We start from the raw sequence: 26,079 nt of genomic DNA on the forward strand, positions 1-26,079 counted from the left end.
TGTATTATCAGTTTTTACAATACTTGGAGCAGGGCAACTGAAAATATTTGACCACGTGCCTGATGTCTAGGTACTAGTAATTCAATGTCAAGGTATAATTTTACTGAAAATAAGCAATCAATTATTTAACCATAACATGTAAAATGACTTAATCTTTGATACACAACACAAAACAGTGAGATATAATAAGGCATTTTTTTTATAGAGAACTGAAGCGGACATTTTCAAAGATGAAAGCGCAGATTATACTAAAACAATCGTATCATTCAGTAATGTAAATAAAAGCTCATTTCCTCCTGGGACGAACTACATGCGTCTTTGGAGATTATGCTTGTATCGAAATTTTCACCATCGAACTATCTAAACAATTTCATGGAACGACTGCATAAATAATTAAGCCCTGGTTAAATCTAGTACTGTCTGACGCCGTGACGTCAGACAATCAGTATGTACTGATCCCAGTTGAAAAAGCAGTAATACTATTTTTTTAAAATGCGTTTAACGGTTTTAGAGGAACTACATTAAATTCTGCAAATGCTAATCCAACTTACACCCATAACCCCCTCTCTAAGGAAGAAATTATCCAAAACCGTACACAAGTTTTAAATATTTATTAATATTCCGAATTAACAAACAAAATGAATTTGAATCACCATACTTGTAATGGATTCCAAAACTCTATAAAATTCCTTGTAAACAAAGATGAATATAGAGTTCCAGTAAATTTATACCAAGTCTCACTGAAATATTTACAACATGCAGTAGAGGAGAAACTTCAGGAGGACTGTATATACAACAGTATATTGGAGAAGTTGTGTTATTTAAATGTGGAAACTCAAAATCTCAAAGAAACTTTTACATGTAGATTAATTTGAAATCACAATTTTCTTTTTACATAAAATCTATAACATCAAAACGTTTGACTTTTCAAAAAGACTTTTTATATTCTTTCCTATCCAAAAAAAAATATTTTGTTAAAAACATTCCGATTGTACACACAAGTATTCCGTCGAAGCTGGTATTGAAAAGATGCTTGATGATCAGTTTCTGGTTGACGATATCTGTCTATAGTTTTTGAAGATCATGTCTTCCAACTATCTGTTTAAATTTCCATTGGTATTAATTGCTCCCCAATAAAGGCAGACGTAATTTTTTTTTTTATACATATAAGTAGAATTTATTTTTTAAAATTCTAGATGAGAGGAAGAAAAACACTTGATATAGAGCCTTCTAATCGATATTTAGATATATATCGACGGGGTATTCTCATTTAGAAATAGTTACTTTGGGTGAGACCGCAATAAACCGAGGTCCCGCGGTGGGTGTTGGCAAGAAAAGGATCTCTCCCTGCATGTTCAATGGCCCTGAGTGCCGAGTTTGGGTAACCGGTAAGAGGTGGCATCTCTATATGAGTGAAAATTTTATAAACAAGACAATAGTTACTATAATTCATATGTCGATTTTATACGTCCTAGTGAACTTAAAATAAAAGATACATCTGTTTCATATTTAGATATTTTACTAGAAAAAGACATTAATGTGAACCTCACAACAAAATTTTATGATAAATAAACGTGATGATTTTAATTTTTCGATTGTCATCTACCCTTACTGTGTTCTAACCATCCCAGCTCTACGTACCATCAATTTTTAAAACGAAGCAAGCTTTTGACCAACAGGTTGATGAAAAAAGGATATGTAAAAAATCTCGTTTGATTCCATCATTTCACAAGTCCTTTGATCGATATTTTTAAAATTACTTCGGTCGATACAATTACCGAACAAATTTACAATTTATCATTAGATCAACTACTGATTGTTACTTTACTTTTTGTTAGGCCATTATTTATATTTTGAAATTCATACAGATATTCCGTTTAAAAGATCATGACATGGAGCATGATGCAAAAGGCGAGTGCAGCCGCTCGACAGGGAATGCTTACTCCTTCATTGCAAATATTATTTAAAATCTCCTCACGGAAAATAATAAAGAGCAAGAAACCATTATTAAAACTGAGGTTGACAAACGCTGTAAGCTTGTTGAAGAGAACTATAACAAGAAGATAGAAAAAATGAATCAGAATATTGAGGCACTTGAGGGGAAAGTGGAGAATTTAACTGAAAAACTCCATGAATGCAAAAAAGAATTGCGCGAATCCAAGCAACTCCAAGAAGAAACGCGCAACTCAGTGGAGGCTCTTCGACGAAGCAATTATAACGAGCAGTATTCTCGCAAGCACAATTTCAAAATTATGGGCCTCCATGAGGATAAACAGGAAAACACATGGGAACTAGCCAAAAATTTCATCGAAGAGAACGTAGAAGTCGAATTACATGATCATGAAATTGTAGCAATACATAGGATTCCTGGGGAAGCGGGAAAACACAGACAAATACTGGTAAAGGTCCTAAACACAGACGTAAAGGCAAGGGCGATGAGGAAAAGATCAACGATCAAGGAAATGGGCAATGGGCTTAAATTAGTTGATGATGTGACCGAATTAATCAACCAGCTATTGAAATTCCAGGAAGTTGAAAGTGCATGGTATTTCAATATCTATTAAATCTACCCAATACCTAGTAAAAACTACTTTTAAGGTAGTGATCGTATGGACAGTAAATTTACTAGTTTTGTTAGTGATTTTACTAGTTATTTTTACTAATAGTATCTAGTAAATCTACCCAATACCTAGTAAAAACTCCTTTTAAGGTAGTGATCGTATGGACAGTAAATTTATTAGTTTTGTTAGTGATTTTACTAGTTATTTTTTCAGTGTGTGCAGTGTATGGAAAGTATAATAACAAAAAAAAAAAATAAAAAAAATAGGCCATTATTTATATTTTGAAATTCATACAAATATTTCCGTTTAAAAGATCATGACATGGAGCATGATGCAAAAGGCGAGTGCAGCCGCTCGACAGGGAATGCTTACTCCTTCATTGCACCTGACCCTACCTCTGATGTTTTTGGTGGCCTGTATTTGCGACGGCTCACAAGTTGTGTTGTTCAAATATAGTTTGAGCTAAATACTGTTCGCTATCTCCAATTTTATTTTATTTTTTACCAAACATTAACGATAAGGGCTAACTAACAACTAAATGTGACAAACGAGATGACCAGCTTTTCTATCGTCAACTTTCCTTATTCATGCAGTAACAACCCGGTTTCATGTGATGTTAACATCACCCAACTTATTCGATACCCAAGATCATACTCCGAGCAAGATGAGGCATGCTACTGAGAGTTACCTTGATGAAACAGAAATTTCAGCAAGTCTATTTTGTAAATTCTTTGGTCGTCATAATGGCCTTGTTAACAAATAGAACCTTTTACTGGGTCTATTTTAGCTGACCTGTTTCATTGTCATTGTCAACAGAGAATGCTTACTTGTCCTAATCATCTTATCCCACTTCTGGAATTTCAATGGGTCCGTTTTTTGTGCCCTTTTCACAGATTTGTAATATTGTATTGTTTATACTAGTATATATATTTTCTGAGACCGTTCACTGTTTGTTATCTTAATTTCTTTCATTTTTTTTTCTTTGTAGTCATGTTTGAATTTCATATGCTAAATGTGGTAAGCATATATATTTATTTGATTTAGAATATGCATAGTAAAAAAAAAAATACAAAGTTACTTTATCTTATAACTGGGTACAATCCCCCACTGTCTATGTAATTGTTTATTTAATTACAAAAGGGATATTTTAACGTTATACGCTGTTGTTTCTTTATCATGTCCTGTTATAAATTTTGATTTTACTGTATAGCAGAATAGAATTGTCCTTTTGAAAGTTTGCATTAATGTCACCCGATAAATTCAGAATTTACGAGATGACGTGAAATATGGCATGGTTATTTTATTTTGATAGGGTGTTTTACCAAGGTTTCTTTAATGTCGTTTGGTTTTTTTGTATTATATGCTATAGTTTCTTCATATTGACTAACTTCTTTGGCATTAATGCTTCCGTAATCTTGCTATGATGAGCTGCTTTTGCATGATAATCTACAATTATATTATCATGATTAGTTACTTTTGCATTAATTGCTGTGGTTTCTTAATTATTATGAGCTGCTTTTGGCATTGTATGATGCTGTTATTTCTCTAATATGATGAGTATTTTGCATTGTATATTATGGTTTCTTTATTTCTTTATTATGTTAAGGTGTTTTGCATTATTTGCTGTGACTATTTCATTATAGTGGTTTTTTTTGCATGATACACAGTAGTTTCTTCATTATGATGATAAGTGCTTTTACCTAACATGCAATCGGGGTTTTTTCTCATAAAAAGGTCGTTTTATTTTCGAAAACTGGTGTAAATCAAATCAAACATTTAAAGTCTCAAATTTCTTCTTATTTTCTGCATTCTATTAAATAGAATATGTACTATAATTTTCTTAAATGGAGGAATACAGGGTGATGTGGGATCCATAAGGAGAGTTTAGTAGAGAGCGGAGGAATACACAGTAATATAGGACCTACAAGAATTAAGTGTATAGCAGAGACCGGAAGAATACATGGTTATACGGGATCCACAAGAAGAGTATAGCAGAGAATGGAGGAATACACAGTGATGTAAGACCCACAAGAAGTGTACAGCAGAGAGCAGAGGAATACACGGTTATATGGGATCCATTAGGAGAGTATGGCAGAGAGCGGAGGAATGCACAGTGATGTAAGACCCACAAGAAGTGTACAGCAGAGAGCAGAGGAATACACGGTTATATGGGATCAATTAGAAGAGTATAGCAGAGAGCGAAGGAATACACGGTGATAAGGGACCCACAAGAAGAGTATAGCAGAGAGCGCTGGAATACACGGTGATAAAGGACCCACAAGAAGAGTATAGCAGAGAGCGCAGGAATACACGGTGATAGAGAACCCAAAGAAGAGCATAGCAGAGAGCACAGGAATACATGGTTATATGGGATCCACAAAAAGAGTATAGCAGAAATCACAGGAATACACAGTTATATGGGATCCATAAGAAGAGTATAGCAGAGAGCGGGGGAATACACGGTTGAATAGGATACATAATAAGAGTATAGCAGAGAGCGGAGGAATACACGGTGATAAAGGATCCACAAGAAGAGTAAAGCAGAGAGCGAAGGAATACACGGTGATATAGGATCCATAAGAAGAGTATAGCAGAGAGCGGAGGAATACACGGTGATAAAGGATCCACAAGAAGAGTAAAGCAGAGAGCGCAGGAATACACGGTGATAGAGGACCCAAAGAAGAGCATAGCAGAGAGCGGGGGAATACACGGTTAAATAGGATACATGATAAGAGTATAGCAGAGAGCGGAGGAATACACGGTGATAAAGGATCCACAAGAAGAGTAAAGCAGAGAGCGAAGGAATACACGGTGATATAGGATCCATAAGAAGAGTATAGCAGAGAGCGGAGGAATACACGGTGATATAGGATCCATAAGAAGAGTAAAGCAGAGAGCGGAGGAATACACGGTGATAAAGGATCCATAAGAAGAGTATAGCAGAGAGCGAAGGAATACACGGTGATATAGGATCCATAAGAAGAGTATAGCAGAGAGCGGAGGAATACACGGTGATAAAGGATCCACAAGAAGAGTAAAGCAGAGAGCGAAGGAATACACGGTGATATAGGATCCATAAGAAGAGTATAGCAGAGAGCGAAGGAATACAAGGTGATAAAGGATCCACAAGAAGAGTAAAGCAGAGAGCGGAGGAATACACGGTGATAAAGGATCCACAAGAAGAGTATAGCAGAGAGCGGAGGAATACACGGTGATATGGGATCCACAAGAAGAGTATAGCAGAGAGCGGAGGAATACACGGTGATATAGGATCCATAAGAAGAGTATAGCAGAGAGCGAAGGAATACAAGGTGATATAGGATCCATAAGAAGAGTATAGCAGAGAGCGAAGGAATACACGGTGATATAGGATCCATAAGAAGAGTATAGCAGAGAGCGAAGGAATACAAGGTGATATAGGATCCACAAGAAGAGTATAGCAGAGAGCGAAGGAATACACGGTGATATAGGATCCATAAGAAGAGTATAGCAGAGAGCGGAGGAATACACGGTGATATAGGATCCATAAGAAGAGTATAGCAGAGAGCGAAGGAATACACGGTGATATAGGATCCATAAGAAGAGTATAGCAGAGAGCGGAGGAATACACGGTTATATGGGATCCATAAGAAGAGTACAGCAGAGAGCGGAGGAATACACGGTTATATGGGATCCATTAGGAGAGTATGGCAGAGAGCGGAGGAATGCACAGTGATGTAAGACCCACAAGAAGTGTACAGCAGAGAGCAGAGGAATACACGGTTATATGGGATCAATTAGAAGAGTATAGCAGAGAGCGGAGGAATACACGGTGCTATGTGATCCACAAGAAGAGTATAACAGAGAGCGGGGGAATACACGGTGATAAAGGATCCACAAGAAGAGTATAGCAGAGAGCGCAAGAATACACGGTGATAAAGGACCCACAAGAAGAGTATAGCAGAGAGCGCAGGAATACACGGTGATAGAGAACCCAAAGAAGAGCATAGCAGAGAGCACAGGAATACATGGTTATATGGGATCCACAAAAAGAGTATAGCAGAAATCACAGGAATACACAGTTATATGGGATCCATAAGAAGAGTATAGCAGAGAGCGGGGGAATACACGGTTAAATAGGATACATAATAAGAGTTTAGCAGAGAGCGGAGGAATACACGGTGATAAAGGATCCACAAGAAGAGTATAGCAGAGAGCGCAGGAATACACGGTGATAGAGGACCCAAAGAAGAGCATAGCAGAGAGCGGGGGAATACACGGTTAAATAGGATACATGATAAGAGTATAGCAGAGAGCGGAGGAATACACGGTGATAAAGGATCCACAAGAAGAGTAAAGCAGAGAGCGAAGGAATACACGGTGATAAAGGATCCACAAGAAGAGTATAGCAGAGAGCGGAGGAATACACGGTGATAAAGGATCCACAAGAAGAGTAAAGCAGAGAGCGAAGGAATACACGGTGATATAGGATCCATAAGAAGAGTAAAGCAGAGAGCGAAGGAATACACGGTAATATAGGATCCATAAGAAGAGTATAGCAGAGAGCGAAGGAATACACGGTGATATAGGATCCATAAGAAGAGTATAGCAGAGAGCGGAGGAATACACGGTGATATAGGATCCATAAGAAGAGTATAGCAGAGAGCGGAGGAATAACTGTGATATAGGATCCATAAGAAGAGTAAAGCATAGAGCGAAGGAATACACGGTGATATAGGATCTACAAGAAGAGTATAGCAGAGAGCGGAGGAATACACAATGAGATCCATAAGAAGAGTATAGCAGGTGGCAGTCAACAAATAGTAGTGGCAGATGGATTGTCGCTTATTAATATACATGAACTCATTAAAACATATGGCATTCATTTTTATCTTCAAAACACATGCAGAAAGTAGGACGCATCCAATACTAGCAATTTGATACTATCAAGAACAATTTAACTTTTCTTTTCATTTCAAATTTAACACAATTTGCCATGCATATATTTAAAGAGAAACGTAAATCATTTAAAAATGCATATTTCAGGTTTGCCTTAAAGATTAAAAATATTTATTATATAGAAATCGCTGAATTCTTTAAATCATAGAAATTCTCGTTCTATCAATGAGAGCTTTCACCAGTGGGGGCAATGACGTCATCAAGGCTCATTAGTGACTTCAGACACGATCTCATTGCTTACATTGGCAGACCGTACAAACAACAGAATGGCCAGGAATGTTGTTCAGAAGAATGCGATGAGATGACCAGACGCGCTCCTCTACAAGGTTAATATCTTTCACATGGGTGGTAAAGATTTAAGAGAACAAATCAAAGAGCAAGACTAAAAAAAATTCGATATCTATTTTGAAGCTACAAGATAATTTTTGAGTTGAAAATTGTTTATATGGCAATTAATTTCAACAGTTTCTCACATCACATTACAAAAACTTGTTATGATAAAAACAAACATGAAAGCAGTTATATAATTTGAAATTTCAGACCCTCAGATAGAACTTTTCCACTGGTGCTCGCTGATCTCGAACGGTTTGCGCGCGAAGCACGCATTGAATTGTCGGCTCACGTGGAAAGTGGGGGAGGGATGCCATAACCACAGACTGTGGCCATTCAATTTCAATAGTGCAGCCTGAGATCAAACATCTACTATTATCCAAGGGCTTAATATACAGAAAAAGTCACTTTTGGACTTTCTTTCTATTAAGTGAGGTAAGGTGGCTTTATTTACTTTTATAATAATAAGTTGTAAAAATTAAATAATTTTTTTTTATTTCAAAATTAAAAATCAAAACAATTTTCCTTTGTAAAAAAGGTTTCTAGTAACATACATGTTTAATAAACACCTGTTAAATGCATGCTTTTTATTGCAAAAAAATAGAAGGAAAAAAATAAATTCTTAATTATTTAAAGATTGCGTATGATCAGATTAGAGAAATAAGAGAAAGGCATGAATGAATTGCATATTTTGGAAAATTTCTTCCAGATTTGCTATGCAAACACACCGAGCAACCGTTTCTTAAAATCTTTGTGACGTCACAAACTCCATCACTTTTTTAGATGGCACACGATAAAGCGTGACATGTAAATAATTTTAAGGTGCAAATTTACTATATAGAGGCCATTAGAAATGTAATGTAGTCTGTCTGTAGATAAATGAGGAACAATAAAACGCTGGGCTCCCCAGATGAGACGCTATAAACATTGATCCGTTAGATTACCGATCATATTCCTAGCAGGGCTCACTCTTGTTAAGTGATTTCTAGGGAATCTAACCCCGACAGATGGGCGGGAAAAACTGTAAATATAACAGCTCTTAACACATTTACATCTATTCACAGATTCCGACATATTTTCTCTGATTTAAAACATGTTAAACATTGGCATAGCATTAATATTCTTAAGTGTGACTGTATATTATCTGTGAGAGCTCACCGTTTTACTCTCACTGCTCAGCGATATGCTCACATCGGTTTTGGCTGAAATATAAAATAATAAATCAAATATAGAATTAAAATTTTTAAAATAGAACATTTTTCATGAGTATTGAACCACAACAATGATTGAACAAAATGGCTTGATCATTTTAGCACTTAAAAACATTCGATTTTAGAGCAAAAGCTTATTAATAATTCTTTTTCAACTACACACCCTGGTTATTGTTCATTTTGTAACATATATTTAAAAGTTTCATCTCTAAATTCTGACTTGTTCTGATTTACTCGTAAAGCATTTTTTTAAACAAAAAATATCCTCCTTAGTATTTTTCATCTTTTTCAGCGCAATCTTACCGAAAAAAAAAATCAAAAACACTTTTTAAAAATTTTGCGGGAATAATGATGCTCCCCGGTGCTTTATAATAAAGAATTTCCCATTGTATTGATAACATTGATGAAATGATTAACTGGAGAAAAATACATTAAATCTCGATGTCATATTTCTCTAGTGTGCTACATCCGTTTCATATTTAGATGTTTTGCTGACTAAAGACGATATGAGGGCCAATTATCACCTAAATCGTATGACAATCAAGATGATTTCAACTTTTTCATCGTCAATTTTCCCTATAGTATCAAACCGATTTCAACTAAATGTGGTGTTTCCTCTGCAAACATATTCTATGCTCAAGAATATTCTCCGAGTACGATCAATTTTTAAACCAAATCAGGCTACTGATAAATGAGCAGATGTTACAGGGATTTCAAGACACTGGATTGAAGTCAATGTTTTGTAAATTTTGTGGTAGTTTTTTATGACTGCGTCAGCATACATAATATACCATTGTGTTTTTTTTTTTGGGCTGAGTTGTTTCAAATCAATTTTTAGGACTTTGTCTTTTACTAATTCCACAATTGTATGTTCTGTGTATCTGATAAATACGAAAGGTTCAGGGAGGTTGTGACCGTTGATAGGGCTGCTTACTCCTCCTAGACCCCTGTTCCCACATCTGATATTTCCAGGGCACCGTGTTTACGTCATATTCACAGTGTTTACGTCATATTCACAGTGTTGTATTGTTTATAGGTTTTTTTAGAGGTCAATCACTGTTGCTTATCTTCATATTTTTCATAAAAAAACAAAAACAAAAACAAAATGTCTAAGGTTTATAAATATACAATTTACTTACATGGCTAAGAAATACAACATTCCAGGTTAAAAAAAACTGCGTTTATGCATGTTTACTCTTGCGGGTTCATTAAAAAAATTCTTTACCTTGTATTTACACAATCTTTTTTGTCAAAGGCCTAGAATGTATGTCCTCCAAACTTGCAGTTAATATAAAAAATATCCTTAAAGTTATAAAATATTCTGTAAAACAACATGTAATTTTTTTTTACCCGAGCTAAAGGTTTGCATCCAAGATAAATTGCCAGTGTGTAGTACGTACATTACTTGTTCAAACTGAAGCAGATTTTAAAAAAACGTTGGGTCACAGTGCATTTGTATTTATGTTGAATTTTAAGATAAACACGCAGTTGTAGTGGATGAATTTAATTTGAAAATGTTGTGTGTAAACGTTTTACTTTATTTGTTTTTTCCTTCTTCTTTATCTAGTTGTTTGATGGTCATTCATGTAAACTTTTATGCTGCCAAACATTTGTTTCCTCCAACACTTTACTGAACAGATTCATGTAGAAATATTTATATAGAACAGAAAGAAGTTCGTTTTACTTGTTTATAATTGCACTTAGTACTGTATAACTAGATTTAAAACAAGCATCGACAGTTTGTCTTTGAAGATCAATGTAACGATTTTCTGCCTTTATACAAATCTCTCCGTCTGGGCGATATATTGCGGTAGTTTTCAGGGTCAGTGCTATTTTATTTCTCCCAAATTCTCTGACAAATGAACAGGATATTCCAGTTGTAAATACTTTATTTACACTTTTAAAAGGGAGCTGGGTTGCTTTGGTACTTGGATGACCAATATTTGTCAAAAGTTGAAAACAGATGACTTATTTAAGTGCAGATTCATGTTCATCAAATTCAGCTATTCATAAGCTTCTGAGACTTGTGAATAGCGAGGGATTTCCTTCAGTCGATGCGTCTGTTCCCCTTTTTTCGGTTTTCTTTTGTAAGTTAGCACACTTTTGTCTCACTTAGGAATCAAAGGGGATTGATATCCTCAACAGATATATAGATGTACCCAATTTGATTTAAACACTTTTTAGAAAGATTATAGATGTCCTTGAAACTTTTTTTGTTTTCGGATTCTTAAATTATCAAATTGTAATCAATATGATTACACAGTCTTTTTTTCACATTGTAACAGTTAGCATCCAATATTTCATACAAAAATATGTTGATCGATCTCAAAATCTGATCTAGAATTCAAGAAAATAGAAATCTGATCCACTCCATCATTGAAAGGTATAGATCGAAATTTGAGATACTTTGTAAGTAAACTGGGTTCAAGATCAAGAATTGGGAAAAAAAGACAAAATTCTTGGATGGAGGAGAACACCCCTCCGCCTTTCCCTTGGTTCCTATGCACGGGCTTGTCACTGCTCTTTAAAAGTTCTGTGATACAGCTTTATACAATGAAATAATCTATTGTCGAATGAACATAAAATCTGTGCTGAAATTTTCAAAGGTCACAATGTTTTACTACAAAAATTATGTTGTCAATAATATTTTTCGACTACTTTTTGATTGATGAATAAAATCTCACTGATTTCTTTTCTTGAATATTACATTGTTGAGAAAAAGTTGAGAAACTTAATAGAAATGACAGGGAAAGACATTAATAAAGAAAAAATGTCACCCCATACCACCTCCCCTAAGGAATTAAACATATTTATAGAAACAAACTTGAAAACTGAATTGTTCTGGAATTAGTGTATCTCAGAGCAATGTCTTGGATAATACAAGAGTAATTGAGACCAATTAAGAGAAGCTAATTAGCCGCCAGACATTACGTATTAAACGATTAAAACAAGACTGGACTTATCATCAGTCAGATAAGAACAACCTCGGACTTGATAACGACCTCTATTTTTGTGCACTCTTGCGAAAGATGCCGCATTTAGATGCTTTATTATCCGTGAAATGGAAATAAAAAACTCTATTACATATATTTTTTTATGATTTGATGGTTATAGGAGCAAACGAGTTGCATTTTGTTCAGGGTTTTTGCGTTAAGAACTAAGGTGTTTCTTACCCCCATCACTGTTTGGAATGCCAGAAAGCAGTTTATTTTTTGATGTCCTTATCACGGACGACTTCATGCGCTTGTGAATTTCTCACAAGTATCTTGGCTGATTCCGCGGTAGTATTGTTTACTTTAGTGTATTTTTGACCAAATAATTAATTTAAGAATATTTTATTAAATGCACACAAAATAAAATGTGTGAGAACATGTACATGGAGAATGAAACGAAATTTTGAACACATATACGTTCTAAAACGTTGCTTCCTATGATGAGCGCTGTTGGAGAAATGTCATTCCCCTTAATTTTGAAATCATTGGTTTGAATTTCCTGCAAACATTTTTTTTCTTATTCATTTTCCGGGAGTATTGTTTTGTTTTACAAATCTTATCTCCCAAAATTAACTTTGATTTTGTCTCCTCCGTTTGGTCAAAGAAAACTAAGCTTTAAAAATATCTTCAAACAGAGATATTCCAACCTAATCTCTTAATTTTTTCGTATTTCCTAGCATATTTTATCAAGTAATCTATATTTCTCAGAAATCAAAGAATCTTTCTATTGGAAACATGTCCTAGTTCAAAATGCACCGCTTCAGTCCACGAAAAAAGTCTCGAAATATATATAGCAAACAAATCTCTTTCAAAATCGATCATTTATAGTAACCTATTCTTTAAAAAAAAGTATGCACTAGGATATATATGTATATAGCACTGTATTAATTGGAAGTACTTTATTTTAAAACTGTTGTTTTTAAAAGGTGAAAGTATCTTTCTTCACTGTTTTTTAATGATTCTCGTTCTATATTAAATGACACATGGAGATAACGAATAGTATTCAAGAACAAAAGTCCATAAAACAGTACAAAATAGGAGCGGAGCAAACACGAACCTCCAAAACATCAGAGGTGGGATCAGGTGCCATAAAACAAATCTTGTTATATTTTATTTGAGAAAAGGTAGCGGAGCAAACACGGTATTTTTTTGTGAACCTCCAAAACATTAGAGGTGGGATCAGGTGCCATAAAACAAATCTTGTTATATTTTATTTGAGAAAAGGTTCAAGGAGAAAGTCGTTGCAAAAAAAGTCTCTTAAAAGCAGTGGTTTTATTCGCTGAGTACTTCAGAAACACACGTTTACGTTTAGATCGATTTAAACATCATTAAAGAGAGGTAGTATTCGAATTGTTGGATAATCAATGCCTTAAATGGCTGTAAAATTGATAATGTATTGCCTTTTAAACTTATAGTTAAAGATGCAAACAAAAGTCTGATTATATGAAACCGGAAATAAAGTAATTACTCTGGGTGGTTGTCGTAAATTTTTGATGTTATGTCGGTCGTTTCCGTCATTTGAAAACACAAACTTTGTTCTACACGTTTAATAAAAGATGTCTTAAATCATGGCTTGATTATAAGGTCATAGAGAACAAATTCTCTAAGAGTGCACTAATCCAATAGGTTTTATAGTTTATGTATCGCCTGGGGGTCTGTAATAGTTTTATTTTCCAAATTAAATGGTTTAATAAGCTTTAGAAATTCACCTGATAAATCTTTGTGATGAAAACCGTTGGTCATGCCAGAAAGTCATCTGGATGCTTCTGGACATGACAATATCAATATTTCGACTCAAAGGAAAAAACAATATAAAGATTCATTTACTTCTCGATATCTTTGATGTCTTTACACTCTTATACTACCAGGTAAGTATTTTCCTCGAAATTAGCTAACTTTCATCAACTTAATTACTTGTCCCTCTCCTTAAATACAAAAATTTGTCATGAAAAATCATTCAAAGGTCTCTCATTTTTTCAAGAAAAACAAATAGATTTATAGATAAAATAAATCCAGGGATAAAATCTACACAAATATTATTTATAAATTTTGGTTAGCAGCAAAAGAATAGATGTTAAGTAGGGAAAATATTTATCACCCCATATTGATCAACATTTGTATCAAAAGTCATCATTTTATTTATTTAAAATACAGAAAGAAAAAGGATTATTTCAAGCATTATAATAATTTTACAACCAAAAGAAGAATGAAATATCATACATAGTCCGACACACCTGTTTCAGATCCTTATATAGATATTTTACTAGAAGATGACGTTAATGGTAACATAACAACAAAACTTTAAAACAAACATGATAATTTCAAATTTTTTTTATCGCCAACTTCCCTTACTTATGTAGCAATAAATCCTTATCCTCTGTATTTGAGATTAATTTCTCCAAGGTAATTGGATACCCAAGAGCATGCTCTACATACAAATAATTTTGAAAAAAAATGCAAGCTATTAAAGACAAATTGATGAAACAAGGATATCAGCAATATCGTTTGAAGTCATCATTCTGTAAGTTCTATGGTCGATACGATGAACTCGTCAGCAAATACAATTTAATTTTTTTCATATTGGCCGTTAAGCCCTGATTAACACAAAAAATTGTATAAGGATTTTTCCGTTTGCCTGAACATGACAAGAAGCACATAGCGGGTAAGACCTATCGACAGGGAGATGCTTCTCTCCTCAAGGCACCTGATCCCATCCCTGATGTTGTCAGAGGTCCGTGTTTCTGCTGCCCCTGATTTGTATTGTTATAAAAGTATTTTGAGCTTTCTGTTCTTTGTCTCCAAATTTTATGAATTTCGAATTTACCATATGGAGATTTAGACTTAGTGATGATACAGCGCCTATTTCTTTATATGGATCATAGTATCGTAAACAGCTGTAGCTTAGTTTACAACTACCGGCAAGTGGTATATGTATATGTGTACTGTATACTGTATGTGTGTGAAATTTTTGAGAAGGATGTTAAACAACAAATAAATGTAGCATGTTCCTGAAATTCACAAATAATAGATCTGCGGCTTCCCACTTTTGTTGTACATATGTAATTATGTTTTAATAAAGTTTTTTTGTGATAAATTTTAGTTATAATAAGCGAAAAAAATTAAATAACATTAAAGATATGTAGGTCAAGGTGATGCTTTGAATTGTTTTCGATTTATTGAGTTTCCATCTAGCTAAAGTCAAAATACAGATGTCGGATTGAATTAATTCTGTAACAATTATTAAATAACTCACATCAAAGACATCCATTAAAGGAATTCATTTACAACCAATTTTAAAGTATCTAACTTGGCACTTGATGTGATTGTAGCAAACAGAGCCCTCGTAAATATCCTTTTAAATCGTACTCCCATAAAGGCTCTCAAATTAATACTATGATACCATCATTGTGAAAATCGCACTCCATTGCTACTTGTCAATTTCCAAATAGAAACGTATCGACTCTCGTTTACTGAAGCAAAGAAAAACTCACTGCTGCCTCAAATATATCTGCTAAAAAGAATATCAGACGGCTTAAGCCGAAAGTAGTTATTATGCAAGTTGTAACACTTACCTTACGCTGAAATGGAACCTTTTGCCACAAATTAAAAAATTCTTGAAAAAATGTCTGGATAGATTGCCAATATTTGTGAAGAAAAAAATAAGTAAGCGATGGGGATTTAGTATTAATCCATTTAGAATGCCAGGTGGAATTGTTTGAAAAGATATTTTTAAAAAATTGGGATTTCTATTGACTTTTTAGGTCAACTGATATCTGTTTGCGTTCAGCGACTTTTGTGGTTCGTCTTGTGTCGTTCGTTATCATTGCTGACACAGTTTCAACCATTTTTGGAATTTAGCATACGCGAAATTTTGAATTTCATGGCCCCATCGTGCGGGTTTTCGGTGTTCATATGATTCTCTATGGATCGTAGAATTAAACTAAATTAACTGTATAAAATATTCTTTTTTCCTCTTTATACTAATCATTGTGCATAATTATGATGAGTAAAGGTATCTTTTCCTGTATATGAATATTCATGGAGGGTCCAGGTGGTGCTCTAAACATAAAGTACATGGAGATAACGAGCAGTATACAAACTCAAAAAATAAAAATCAGGAGCAGAGGTGGGATCAGGTGCCATGGAGGAGTGAGCATCCCCTGCCGACCAGTCACACCTGCCGTGTGCTCCTTGTCATGATCCGGAATTAACGAAAAAACGTCGACAATTCATTGTGTAAATAATACCAGCTAGCATGTAAAACGTTAGTCGGCGTTTGACTTAATGGTAGATTGTATTAAATTTTGCCGACAAGGTCATTGTATCAATCATAGAACTAACGAAATGATGACTTTAAATGAGACATCTTATATTCTTGTTTATCAATTTGTTTCTTACTAACTTACCTCATTTTTGAAATTGGTCATACGTAGAACATGCTCTTGAGCATGAAACTGCTTCAATTCTTTTACGTTCTTCTCTGCACCTAAGAATTAAAGAAGACATATTAAGTGAAAGGTAAATATTTTCTACGATTTATGAAATTGAAATTTATGGAAAAGGTACTGTTTATTAGGGAGAAAATCTATTGATCATAAAGGTTAAGTTGCATTAATCTTTCAAAACTTTCTATTATTCATGCATTTTAAAGACAATTAGTGTACAAGGCTGTAATGAGCAAGGTTGTATTCACCAAGTTTGAGAAATTCTTGACCAATTAGCCATGAATTTATTTTATAGTAGCTTGTGTCAAGACATTGTACTCGATGCAAGCTCTCACAAACCTATCATAATTTATGAAACAGATGCTACAGAATGTATGATGTCTTTTATTTCAAATTAACTAGGATATTTAATTGACATTTAAATGGACATAATTAATGTTAATTGATAATACGTTGTCGATACATCTAAATATCAAATTGAATGCCATATTCTTTTCTTTTCAAAGTTTTTTCCTTCCAATATAAAAGGTTTTGAAATAGGTCTTGTTAACTAGTGCCAGCTAGTTTCTCAACAGACTGTTGGAAGACGACCAGCAGGCATGTTCACGAAGCTATCTTAGGACTATTGTGTGTCTTTAGAACGTCTTAGGAAATGTCCTAGTCCTAAGTCAGTTTCTTGAAGCTTTCCTAAATTTAGGAACTTGCCTAAGTTTTTCCTAATTTTAGGACAACATAAAGCTTGTCCTTAGATCACCCTAAGTTTGTTGTGATGCTTTTGATTTTGAACATTGCAAGAATTAGCGACAATTTCTTGTTTCTCAGCAGTCCGTGTATGAGCTGTTGATTTACAAATAAATTAAAAAAGAAATGTTACTAAAATACCTTTCCTTTGCAACATATATTACAATTTTCGATAGTTTTAGTTCGGGATGATATTTATATTTTCCACCTTATCAAGAAGCACCTAAATACCGCAGTTGAAAATTTCATTTAAGTTAGGATGTCCTAACTTAAGATCTTCCTAAGTTAGCGTCGAGATACATCTTATGATAGGTCTTAAGTTGATCTTAGGATGTTCCTAACTTTCTTCCTAACCATATTTTAGGAATAATCTTAGGACAAATCTTATGAAAGTTTCATGAACATGCCTTCAGGCCCATAACACCATAAACTGAGAACAAATTTCAGTCAAAATTTCAAATTAAATGACTCCTGATATAACTTTATTGACAAAACATTCTTCACAGAGATGCTTAAACTGGAACGCGATACAAATCTGCAGCATTGTTTAAAGTTTGCATGTTAAATAAAATACAAGATTTTAAAAATCAAAATAAAGATTTAGGTCTGTTCTCATTTTATTGTCTTGGAGCCTGTCATCCAAAGAACATGTAGTAATTGCCAATAAGGATGTCCGGCATCGTTTTTTTTTACTTCAGAGTACAGATAGAGAATTTTCTATCTTTACCGAAGAAGCAATAGTCTATTCTGTAAAAAAAAAAAAAAGCTGCCTTTTTCAAAAAAAAAAAAAAAATAAGAATAATTAATTGATTATATTAAACGTAAAAAAAACTCATAACTTGGGAAAGATTATTTTAAATTTTCTAAAAGTTCTTTGGGGTTCTTGATAAATATCTTTATAAAAATTGTTCCATTACGTTACTTTACGTTGCACTTGCGAATGTTTTTAGGACTTCTAGAATCAAATCGGCAAGAAGTCCTCAAACTTTACGTCCTAATAGGGACTTACTGCATGGAATCGACCCCGGACTAGATAATTGCCCGTAAAGTATATCTTGTCCATGTAAACAATTAACTGTTGACATAATAAACAAACATGAATAAAACAATATTGATTGATATCCCCGTGTTAATTCCTTCACGGGCAGACGATATTGATTAGAAAGCGCGGGAAGCTGGAGATCAGATTCGTGATCTTTACAAGTGAGTCGTTTGCATTCAAAGCTTCTAACAAACAGTCTGAGATTGAGGGATAATTGTTATTTATTTTACTTGTTGAACAAATTGACTACATTAAAAAGCAATTGTACTATAGTCAAGGATTAGATTTCTACCTCCTAGCAAAATATTATTGATGGAACATGTATATTCCTCATTTTGTTTTGTTGATTTTAGAGAAAAGTTTAATGCGCTTATGCAAATAAAACTGATTTAAATGCATCTAAAATACAGAGTAGCCAAATTTTGTAGTATTTTGTTAATTTAGACAACTATTTAACTAGTGATTAACTATTAATGGTTTTTATTATGTTGGAAAAACGAATGTTTGTTAAAAAAATTACTAATTTGGGAAAAAAAATACTAAATATTATTTTTACGTATATCACGAACATGAATAATGCGAGTTTGTTAGTATACAAAGCTGTTATATATAATTATCATCTAAAGGCCTCGAATGTTCACGTATTATATTTCATCGACAAATAAATGAAATTATGAAATTATTTTAACTGGGCTTTGTAACAACATTGTTTCTGATTCCAACTTTGATTAATACTTTTAAAAAAAAAATCACTTTGCATTTATATACTAGTATTACATGTGTGTCACAAATCTTTTCAATACGTTTTTAAATATATCTAATAATAATGATAAAAAAAGCAAATATACATTGCTTTCATTTCTAAGTATCAATACTTATGTAGTAAATTGATAACAAAATTAATCTTTTAAGAATGGGATAAGTGTGCCTGAAGAAAAGAATGCACAAATACATATAAAATGTAAAAATTAAAAAAATAAAAATAAAAATTTTGCCTTCAGTTCAACTTTATAATGATGAAAAATGTAAATGAATATGAGTAAATATACAAGATACAAGTGTATTATATATAACGGTAAAAGTTGAAATTTCATTAATCGCAAGATGTGAAAGACAGATGTTTATTCTTATGAAGACACAAAAAATAATTCTATATGAGTTTCCCTTGTCTATGATTCAAAAGAGATAACTTTGGCCTACAGTTCAACATTTGAATACATTTAAAAATATACAAAATAGGAGCAGAACAAACACGGAATCCCAAACATCAAAGGTGGGATCAGATGCCATGGAGGAGTAAGCATCCCCTGCTGACCGGTCACCCGTCGTGTGATCCATGTCACGATCGGGAAATAACTGGAAAATATTCTTTTAGACCCAAAATAAAAGATATAACCAATTCTGACACAACTGTTTCATATTTGGATATTTCAACAAAAAACACAAATGGTAACATGTTTATAAAAAAAGTGATAACTCCAAATTCTCTTTCGTCAACTTCCCTTACTTTTATAGCATTATATCATTTCCTCTTGCATTTTGATTTTATATCCCCCGTTGATTCGATACCTAAGAATATGCTCTACATACAAATTATTTCTAAAAAGAATCAAACTATTGACAATTACGTTGATGAAGCAAGGATATCAACAGTTTCATTAAAGCCAACATTTCGCAAAGTCTGTCTTCAGTAGAATAGCTTTGTCTTCAAGTACAATCTATCATTACTCAAGTGCAATCTTTCATTAAGTCGAATGTTGACTGACTGTTTTTCATACTTATTTTTAGAACAATTATTTTGCACACAGCATTGTCTACAGGATTTCCACTTCTCTGATCGTGACAAGGAGCAAACGGCAGCTGTGAACGGTCGACAGGGGATGCTTACTCCTCCATGGCATCTGATCCTACTCTGATGCTCTGAGAGATCCGTAATTGCTAGATGTTCACGATTTGTATGGTTTTAATGAACTTTTGAGCATAACTACTGGAAGTTACCTACATATTTCATTTATATATCGGGAAGAAGGATTCGAGCCTGATGGTATGCTTAATTAGACATTGAAACAAGAGGCCTACGGGCCGATTGCTAATCTGAGTACTATAGAAAATCGAAAATTTTAAATAAATAACTTGTTTCTACCTAAGTTTTTTCCTATTTCTATGTAAATGGCTGAATTAGTTTCGCCCTACTATTAGGGAACGTGATTCGAAAGAAATCTTAATCTATACGAACCGATGATTTTTCTTCATATTATTTCTTTATCATATAACTAATCAATGCTTAGCTGTTCTCGGGAATAAATGTTTAAAAGATTTTTCTCCTGTGTTCATAAGTAAAAATTTGATTGCCCACTGTGGCTCTACACTACCCCAGGGGTCAAGATTGAACACAATTGAATATACATTTCCTGAAGTTTTTCCATATAAATACGACCAATTATGGTCTTGTTTTTTTTTTTTTTAAAAAAGCAGATCCTAAACTTTTTTTTCTATGTATTTCCATGTAAAAATGTAATGCCCCATTATGGCCCAGCCTACCCCAAGTGTCATGTTTTGAACAAATCTGAATCAATATACTTGAGAATGTTTCCTTGTAAATGTACATGTTTAGAACAGTTTTGATAGGATTTTCAAATAGTTTCCTTTATATTATATAATTATATCATATTATACAATTATGTTAATTATTAATTATTTATAATTATATAATATAATACAGTGTTATTTAACGTCCCAATCGAGATTCCTTTTTAACTCATATAGTGACGTCATCATATACCAGTTGAAGGGTTTCACCTACACTTGCTATTCATGGTCATTGAGCAGTGAGGAATCTTTAACATGCCGACGTCTGTCTTAACACGGGACCCAGGTTTTAAGATTTCCCCTGAAATGCCAGTGTTTCACCGGTCAGCTGGGGATGCTCACTCCTTCGTGGCACCTGTGATGTTTTGGAGGTCCGTATTTGCTCTGCTATTTTGTATTGTTTTTGGACTTTGAGCATGAATATTGTTCGTTATCTCCATATATTTCAAACGTTTGACGAATGAAGAAGCCTTTATCTCTGTCTATGTCTCGAATCGAACACGGACAACCCGATCCCGAAACAAACCCCTTCCGATTAAGAAGGCGAATGCTCTGCCACTAGATTTCCGTAGAATATATAATACTGGCAAAGTGTCTATGAGACGACAGTTACGTCGCTAGGACCTTGTTTTTATATTAAAGACATTTTAATGTGATAATCGAATAAAATTTAAAAGGACAATATATTTCATTATTTCTTTGTTCTTATAATTTTGATTGCTAAACTGTCGGAACTATTTTCCTTCTGACTGAATCCCTGTGATTTACAAACGCATTAGCTAACCTTTTCAAGCGTTTTATTAAACCGCACGTAAACCAATGATCATTTACTGCTTCCTAGAGGTGCTACGTTCGCAGTGCCAAAGATACACTCAATACGAGATGCAAAGCTGATCACACTTTTATAAAATTTATGTTCTCAATGATTTTGTAAAGAGGATGAAGGTCATTTTCATAACACTTTTGAGTTTCATGAAAAAAAGTTTACGTTTATTGAACATGCATTGAAAGATTATTTTCAATAATTATATCGCACTAGAAACTGCAATGAAATGAACGTTTTTATTTTCATCCAAATGCGTCTATCGATTACCCATTTCGGTTTCAATGCAATTAAAGTTCAGGATTCAAGTAAGCACTTAGTTATGAAAACACGAACGATATTCATCTTTGGCAAATTCATATGTGGCTTTGGACTGCTATTGAAAACTGCAGGTTGTCGAACTTGTCGATTTTGCCGTGATTTGTTGTGGTCCAAGTCCCAATATCATCAATACGCAATCATCACCCCATTTGTAAATATTGTTATTTATTACATCAATTAAATCCGCAGTTAGTAATTTATGTTCGGTAATTATCTGCCTTTATCTCTATCGGGGGTTTGGCTTTGTTCGTATTATCTTTGGTCTGACCCGATTTACAATAGGTCCTGTTTCAGAATGTTGATAGACTAATTGTCCGGCGCGGAGGGACTTTATCCTGCATCCTTGTAGCTAGTACGCTTAGAACTCACCAATTCTTTCGCTAATGTATTAAGTGCTCACGTGATTGAGATCGATGATTTAAATATGTGCCGTGAGAAAAAAGTTAAATATTAAACCTTCTGCATCCAATATTCTTACTAGTGTTGTAGTAAAATTTATTGACACGGAGATAAAAGTTTTTTAAACGGTAAGTTTTCCTTCTTCACAGGCGATATTATGAAAAGACTGCAAATTAAACAGAATCTTATACTTTTTTTTATTTATTAAGTAGCTAAAAGAAATTAAAATCATTTTTGAAAAACAAAAAGTAAAAAAAAATTAAATTGAATTAATTAACTCCTTTGATATGGAAAGTGCTTTCAAAATACATTTTAAAAAAAAAATGCATAAATTACAGTGTTGCTCCTTAGCTGTTGACTTACATACATATATCAAGCTGCAGCATAGAGGGATATACGAATACAAATATTTTGTCAAGAATTTAGGTAAATAATGTTTGGGGTAAGGTTATTGTGCTATCTAGGATTACAAGTACTATCTGCATTTTTGTGTCGTAGACGCAATTTTATTTCGGAATGCTCATCTTACAAACAAGGGGCTTCAGTTTCCGTGCTAGAAAATGCATACACCGCGATTTATTATACATTAAAAAGACATTGGGATCTACCTTTAAACTTAATTAAATGACGAAATCTGATCTAAACCTATATACCTTAATCCATGTGGTTTGTATATTCCATGACTATTATTTGGCGGTGTAATTTGAAATATTTGACACATACGTGTGAAGACATTGTAGTGAAATAGAACATGACACGACAAATTATGTTGTCTTTTCATAGTTTTATGCAACAACTTATATACCGTCGTACTTTTAAATGAACAGAATAGTTTGAATTAGGTCAAGGTCATTCCCGAATCATTGTTAATGTCCTCTCTAGTTTTGTAAAGAAATATCCTCAATTTCCTTTCTCTGCTTAACAGATAAGAAAAGATTGGATTTAGTTTACTTTTATTTGGAATTTGAAACATTAGAGATACAAACCACAAACAAATTTTCTTTTCTCCCACACAGAAGAATTATAGTAGTATTTTTTTTCAAAAATTTCTCTTCAATAGAAAATTTTCTAATTAAAAATTTTATTTTTAATGTAGAATACTCTTTTGAAAATATCCCCGGACTCTGCAATGAGAAATCTAAACCTTTTCTAAACATCCACTGAACTTTCGTACTTTTCACCAAATTATGTGACTTGACCAAACATAAAGCTGTTTAACTAAATAAGTATCACTTCTAACGGAAGAAAGGCGCTATTTTTTTTTCTGCATTGTTTATCTTTCAGGTCTAATAGATTGTTGTAGAATCAATTTCTTTTCAATTGATAAGAAGAAATTGAGAATGAAAGCATTCTGCAATGTATTTTGATATACTTGAAGTAAGGGAAGAAAGATTTGATTTTAAATGCACAGTTTAATCTCTTATACAAACTCTATTTAGGTCTTCATAGTCCAGGCGAGGACTTGTTGATGACCTGCAATGTTCTGAATATTGAATTAAGTGTCCTAATATAAAAACAATCTTTACCGTCTTCCACAAAAAGTGAAAGAAAGTTATCAGTGAAGTAGACTTTTCGGTAAAGCAAATTCCGTGTTGATTGGATTTTTTGTGTGAGGATTACCTGTGCAATGATACATGTTCTGGTGTCCAAATTCATGTAGACCTAATGCAGATACAGATATATGTTAACCTGACAGACGCTGAGGATAGTTGATGGTTTCTGTCGGTCAGATTTCACTATGGACAGCATTACAAGGTGTTTCTTGTGACCCCACACAAAGGTGATACAGAAGGCGAACAAACAAACTGTCCGATGTCCGAGTAAACTTATTAAGAGGAACAAAATTACTCGGGGAAAAGGAGTACATTCCATTTTATAATAAGGCTGTTGAGACAAGATTTAAAACTCTTGAATACCTTTATAGAAAACTTTAATAGTTTTCGTTTTAAATTTAAATTAGGTCAGCTGATCAGTGACAGTGAGGCGTGATAGGATGGTATAAGAGAGAGTCTGTAATGCAATCAACGGTGAGGCCAACACGGAACAGAGAAAAACCACTTCAGCAACAGTAAGTCGCTCTCAGCTTTATTCGTGTTTATCTCACTTTTATTGACAAATTCAATATGCATTATCATCAGATGTCACACGGTGTTAAAACAACTTTACCTCTACATTTTCCCTGTCTGCAACAAGGGTGATAAGATAAACAATAGCGTAAAACATAAAAATGTTGTAAGTTTACGATACTTCAAAACAGAAAACAAATTCGCCCTTGCAATTCACAGACGTGAAATCTTTGAGCTGCGCTCCCAGCTGCTAAAACAATTTGTTGAATCGAGCAGGATGATTTTTTTTTTTGTGATGACCAAAATATTTCCTACATAACAAGATAAGAAAAACATTGATGAAATGCAATAGGCAAGAAACAGTTAATCACATATTTGTACCGAAATATCTCTGATTGTTTATTTTGATAAGTAACTGAATGCATAAACAGTGCTCAATTTATGATTAAGCTTTCTTTAATTGTGTTGTAAAATAAAATGAATTGTACAAAGTTACACGAGTTTATTATAAACTATTAAAAAGAAAATATTTTAGATCACATCTCTAGGTGGTGGAAAGTGGATTATTTAAAATTTATTTAGATGTGTTCTCTCATTTTAAAGGTTTGAAAACTTATGAATGACGTGACTTAATCATTATGGATTTGAAGGATTCAGATGGCACAGCCCTGGATACTAACCAACACACGGACTCAATGGAAAACAACCAAAAATCACCCCAAGGTAGGCATACAGGCATACCTGAAATAATGTATGATAGAAAGCAGTAGAAAACTTTATCACCTTTTCATTGCATTTTTGGGGTTTGTAATGTCGAGCAGGTGGATTCAATTGCATACGAAGATACACTTTGATAAAGTATATACGTAAAAGATGACACCAATGAAGTTGACATTTATTCTTATAAAGATATCAGATGCTAGGAATTGCATGACTTGTTTGTAAAATCGCAAAGTTTTATGTCCTTCCGTTCTCAATAGATATATTGTTACAGTTTTGAATGTTTTATATGTAAAAAAAAAAATATTATGAATAAAAGGATGCTTCTATATCTGTAAATTTCACGCAAAAGAACAACATTCATTGACTCATTCGATTGTTTGTGTAATGTGATTGCTTTGTTTAATACATACAAAATTGCCTATTTGTATGGCCAATGTCATTTGCAGATTACCTCTTTTGATGTTACCGAGAAAATGCACTTTTTGCTTGCAACGTATCTCATGGTCATAATTTGTACAGTAACAAATTAACTGTCCAAAAAGAAGAATTGGCGGTTGCCTTTGATCTTTGATATGGATTATAAATTCCTTCAAATAACTTTAATTACAAATGTTGTCCACCCTATTTAGTTTCTCTCTTGATGTAGGCTTTGCAACAAGGGTAATACTTGGTGTAGAAGGAAATCAGAGTAAAAAGTGAAAGTGTGCTCTCTTTCCTTATCCGAATAAAAAAAATGTAAAAATCTTTCTCTATTTATTACAATATTCTTTATGTCATGATCAGAAATATTAGTCGCTGTGCGGTCAATCAGCAAACCACTAATGGTACTTTCATGTAAGGCCTTGTAGTATTACAACTACTATACAACCTTCAATCTTTGGAATACTACTAGGGGAA

The 26,079-nt window shown here is 33.5% G+C and overlaps 1 protein-coding gene across 2 annotated transcripts in view; it reads left to right on the forward strand.

The window, feature by feature from the left end:
• Window positions 1–8,108: 8,108 nt before the first annotated feature.
• LOC134263282 (sodium-dependent dopamine transporter-like) overlaps window positions 8,109–26,079 on the forward strand; it is a 35,148-nt gene continuing 17,177 nt past the window's right edge. Inside the window, exons 1-3 of one of the 2 annotated variants that reach the window (XM_062745608.1) lie at window positions 8,109–8,264; window positions 24,354–24,461; window positions 25,063–25,182. In XM_062745608.1, the coding sequence (XP_062601592.1) occupies window positions 25,098–25,182 (85 nt within the window). In that variant the 5' untranslated portion in view covers window positions 8,109–8,264; window positions 24,354–24,461; window positions 25,063–25,097. Of the gene's footprint in view, window positions 8,265–23,982; window positions 24,174–24,353; window positions 24,462–25,062; window positions 25,183–26,079 lie in introns of those variants that run through there. The other variant, XM_062745609.1, reaches the window with a different exon arrangement.

This window comes from Saccostrea cucullata, unplaced genomic scaffold (genome assembly GCF_032062105.1).
Source record: "Saccostrea cucullata isolate Sc308-1 unplaced genomic scaffold, CSIRO_AGI_Scuc_v1 ctg346, whole genome shotgun sequence".
NCBI classification, from domain to species: domain Eukaryota; kingdom Metazoa; phylum Mollusca; class Bivalvia; order Ostreida; family Ostreidae; genus Saccostrea; species Saccostrea cuccullata.